At 34.2% G+C, this 5,114-nt stretch overlaps 1 protein-coding gene across 1 annotated transcript; it reads right to left on the bottom strand.

Annotated features, from left to right (window-relative positions):
* Window positions 1-116: 116 nt before the first annotated feature.
* On the bottom strand, window positions 117-1,600 carry LOC129571123 (uncharacterized; the record flags this gene model as incomplete). The annotated part of the gene is made up of 1 exon (XM_055450886.1): window positions 117-1,600. A coding segment is annotated over exon 1 (1,484 nt), but the record flags the coding sequence as incomplete, so codon positions are not given.
* Window positions 1,601-5,114: the final 3,514 nt, after the last annotated feature.

The raw sequence follows: 5,114 nt of genomic DNA, 5'->3' as shown, positions 1-5,114 counted from the left end.
CGCCACTTTTGTGTATTGGCCGTACATAAGATCTCTTCCATATATCAGGTACGAAACCAGTTTTAAATGATTCATTCAATATGCGTGTTATCGGTTTTATCAGTGTGTGGATGCACCTTTTAATAAAAATGTTTGGAATTCCATCCGGTCCAGATACTGTATTGGTTGGCAGCTTATTGACCGTTTCCAGAATTAGGTCTTCGGTGATATCAATTGTTGGAATATTAAGGCACAAATCTCTCAGGAACGATTCACAGTCTTTGTAATTATTAACGGGAGTATCATTTTGTGTATATGCTTTCGTGAAATGATCCGCAAATGAGTCAGCAATGTCTTGTTGTGAACTTAATTTATTGCCATCATACTCCATCTCGCTGGGCAGATCGTCATGTGTTTTTCTGCATGTATTCACGTAATCAAAAAATTTTGTAGGATCTTCATCGATGAGCTGTTCCATCTCAAGCTTATAGTTTTTGAAGGCAGAACGAGCACAAGCTTTGTATTGTTTTCTCAATTCCGCATGTTCATGAACTGCTGAAAGACGTGATTTTTTTTGCTTATGAAGCGTGTTTACTCTGTTTTTCATGTTGATGAGATCTCTGCTGAACCATTTCGGATGACTTGAAATAGATTTGGTCTTCAACTCAACATTCTCTGAAATAACCGAATTGATGATATTGTAAAAATTACTAATATTTTGTTTCAAGTCAATTCCAGATAAAATGTCATTCCAATTCAAGTTGCACAAATTATTATTGATGACGTCATAGTCGGCTCCGATGAAATCATGGTACTTCAGTTTTAACGCAGTCTTGCTTTGGTTGTTATCAAAGTCGTGAATTTTAATTTCAAGTGCAAAAGGGTGATGTACTTCTCTTTTTAATAGATGATAATCGGATTTATGGCATGTAATCAAGTCAACGCAATTCGTCCAAACTAAGTCGAGCGTTGAACTATTTCGGTTGCTATGTTTGTTTATTTGAACTAAACCCAATTCATGGCACGTATCAAGAACGATCAATTCCTTTTTTCCCGTAGCATTCAATGGAATGGCAATTTCAGGATCTTCATTATCGTCAGTGAACCAGCATAATTTTGGTAGGTTAAAATCGCCAGATAGTATGATGACATCTTCACTGTCCATTTTTGCTGTCACTTCACGTATGGCTTTCATGTTAGCCTCGTAGACTTCGTAAGGAGAGTCTGGTCTAATATAGACTTCGATCAGAAAAATGTTTCTGTTGTTCGATTTCACCTTTGTCCAAACTTGCTCAGCTCCGTACGGTGCACCAGTTCCAATCAATTGTGATTTTATTGACTTATCAACGGCAATCAAAACACCGCCACCTCGTTTCTTCTTTGTTATTTGCCATTTTTCAGTCTCGTGTGAGCGATCGCAGCGATAAACGGCAAAGTTTGGAGGAAAGATCTGCGATGAATGCACCGTGTCATCAATCTTTGTCTCGCAAATCATGTAAATTTTTGCATTGCTTGTAATAACATCCGCATTAAATTCCGGCAATCTGGATTTCAGGCCGTTAACGTTTTGAGATATCGTTATGCAATGTGAAATACCTGTATTTGTTGATTTTTGTGACATATTGGGGATATTTAGAATGGCCGGAACATTTGCTGTGTTTGAAATGGTTGGAGCATTTGGTATGGTAACGGGTTTTGTGCATACATGTGAGGTGGTGCAATGTGATAAGGTGTTCCATTCCAAAAAGAATAATTCGTATTAGGCAAAAATTGTTGTTGAATTGGATGTTGCTGCATTGGTTGTTGTTGTTGCACCCGAGGAACATGATTTCTTTGGTGTTGATGATGTTCCAAATCATTGGGCAGTATCTGATTCTCTCGGTATTGTGGACGATAATTATTACGACGATGACCATTCCTACTGACAAATCTCCAACGATCGATTTGATTGTTTTGATGTGCCTCATTGATTTGTCTGTTGTTATAGTTGTTGTTGTTGCGATGATTCCGATTGAAATTGACTCGTTGCTGTACATTTTGTTGCAGTTTTGGACGAAGTCCCATCTTTTTCACGGCATCGGTTTCAACTGTGCTTGTCTTACTTTGCATTTTCGATGGATAATTGAATTGTTTCAAAATGCAATCAGAGCTCCATCCATCCATTGTAATGATCTCTTCACAAATCTTACGAAACAAGGTTGAAACTTTGAATGATGAAAAACACCTTGCCTTCCCTTTGTATCGTTTGTTTGGCAATTTTTCTACAATAAAAGAATCATTATTTGCATCCAAATTACCAATGATAAGAGCGGCAATATCTTCGGGAGTGGTTTCTATTGGCATTCGTGATATATGAATGGCGTATACTCCGTTGACAGGAGAAATTCTTGGTTTTCTGATGTTTTTTTGTTGGATTTTGCTCGTGTTTTGTGAGGCGCTCAAATGTGTAATGTTTGCATTCAGTTTTTCACTGATTTTTTTGTCAACTGATTCTGGAATCAACTCATCAATTTTTTGTATTTGTTGCCGTTCCTTTTGGTGCTGAATCGTACTTGTTGATGCAATGTTCAGTGAATTTTCAAATTTAATGACACACATTTCACATGTAATTCCGTACGGTGAGTCAACATTGAACATTTGAGAAAACGCTGCTGTTTTATTTGGATCATTTTGGAGCACTTCCCATCGGAAACCACCATTATCATCTGGTTTTTTGGACATCAAACCAAAAACGCACAGTAGCTCCTTTGTTCTTAGCTCATCCCGCTGTCGTAAACATTCCACAAATATTTTCTTTTTGCAAAATCGGCAATTCATTGACCATCCGTTATATCTTATACCTTTGCAATCGTTGACTTCGCAGCAATGAGGTTGTGTTGTTGACATTTTGTGGTTATGCTTATTTGTTATTGGTACTAGCGGCAAAGTAAATGAAAGTTATCAGATTTTTTCAGTAAATTTCGGTTGATTAATGTGAACTCCACTTTTTCCGATGACTTTTCACATTGAATTATCACGTCGTAATTAAGGAAAGTTAAAAACCGTTGAAAAAATGAGACAAAAATTAAAAATAAATTCTTAAATCACAGAGCGGCGAAAAAAAACATTGTTTACACTCTGACAGCTTTGACGTCTCTCTGATGACCTTTTTTTTGCTCCTCACTTTTGTCCCGAAGGGAACATTTCACACGGGATAGAATCCATTAATATGACCCATCATTGGATTTTGAAGAATGATTTTACACTAGATAGAATCGATTTTCAAAATTGACGACCTTTTTTTGTTAGGTCTTACCTTTTTTCCGAAACCGATTTTACACTAGATAAAATTGATTTTATCCCCTCAAATGAGTTTTTGGTTTGACCTCTTTGTGTTTTTTTGTTTTTTTTCATGATATTTGTTCGCCATCTTGGATTCGACTGGTAGTGATTTGAATTGATTATTTTGAATGAACATTTTTCAACATTTTTGTCTTGAAATGTATAAAATTGAGTTTTTTTCAGTTTTAGTAGATTTTAGTTTCAATTCATAATAAAATATACAAACAAAGAAATATGTATTTACTTATTCTTTTTACTATTTTTTGTGGATCAAATGCAAACAAATGCGCATACATCGAATGAACTTGACATTGTATTGGTGTTAATACGTTTTTTAATTTAAAAAAATGGAGAATAGCCGAGAATGACCAAGAATGACAAATTAACAGAATATACCCATATTATGTTATACATTTGTATAACATAATGTTACCATGTCATTTCGCTGAAAAATCAGTACTTGCTTACCATCTTTGGCCAAAAAATCAGTATGCTGTTCAGAAAATCAGTATGCTGTTCAGAAAATCAGTATAAAAATCAGTATATGCCGAAAAACGCTTAAACCCAAGCAAAAATCAAAATTTCATTGATGTAATGAGTTTACGGTCAAAAAAAGCGCTTAAAACCAATGAATTCAACTATTTGTTGACCTTAAAGTATTTATATCAAGACGCAAACTTTCTTTTTCTTCTAATTTTGTTCACTTTAGCGTAAATACGTTCTAGGAGTGGAAGTACCAGGGAAATAGAACACATATTCGATTTGGTGTGAAAGTTTTTAGATGTTACGTTTTGTTTTATATATAGAATAAAAAATAATAATAAGAAATATAAAACGTGACCGAAAATTTTTGGCACCACAGCAATTAGTGTTTCCAATGTCATTGATGTTCTCGTTTCACTCGTACAAAGAACTTCTGATTTTTTTTAATCTGTCCAAGTATTTTGCAGCTATACCAAATTCTCAGGAATATAAATACGAGCTCAAAGAAAAGCATGAAAGCAAAGAAAAAACTAAATTTTCCGAAAACACGTAAGATATATTGTAAAAGTTCTCTTTCAATTTTCTTATGTTTTGTATGACGTGTCTCAGGATAATTGCGTTTCGTGCTTTTCTAAGCTAAGAAACATGAAATTTTCTGCCAAAAGTCAAGTATTTCTGTGCAAAATTTCAAATTTTCAAAAATCAGTATAAAATCAGTACGAAGGTTAAAAAATCAGTATTCGGTAAAAATCAGTATCGAACAAAAAAATTGGCCATAAATCAGTATAGTACTGATAAAACCAGTACACATGGTAACATTAGTATAACAGCTTTCGAATTTGACTTGAAATTTGACATATGCATTTTTCCAAGTGTAGGTGGCGCGTCAGTGCTCTTTTAGAAGTTGTCACACCGTTGCCTTTTGTTTACTGCAAAAATTAAAACCAATATTCGAAGACATGAATATTCACTAAAAATGTGCTCATCCAATGTTTCTATCTTATAGACTAATACATACCTTTTTCTCGGATTCTATGTTTTCTATATGGTCTCGTAAAATACACACTCATCCGATCCTATGTTTGATAAATTTATATTAGACTAGTATTACAATGAATGTTCCATAAAGTTATATAGATCATTATTTTGCAGGGGGATTACAGATTGACAGTTGAGCTACATGATATATACTATTATTCTGTTTTTGTTTTTGAGCACAAAATGACACAATTATTACGAATTAAAACAAGTAATTGTTTTTCTTTAAATAAACCTTTTTGTCAATTTAATTTTCATATCGTTCAGCGATACAATTGTTTCGATAGACACAA

Source organism: Sitodiplosis mosellana, unplaced genomic scaffold (assembly GCF_009176505.1).
Source record: "Sitodiplosis mosellana isolate CC-2019 unplaced genomic scaffold, AAFC_SMos_1.0 Smas_scaffold_1365, whole genome shotgun sequence".
In the NCBI taxonomy this organism is placed as follows: domain Eukaryota; kingdom Metazoa; phylum Arthropoda; class Insecta; order Diptera; family Cecidomyiidae; genus Sitodiplosis; species Sitodiplosis mosellana.
The sequence above is the reverse complement of the archived record's forward strand: the minus strand, read 5'-3'. Positions and strand labels throughout refer to the sequence as shown.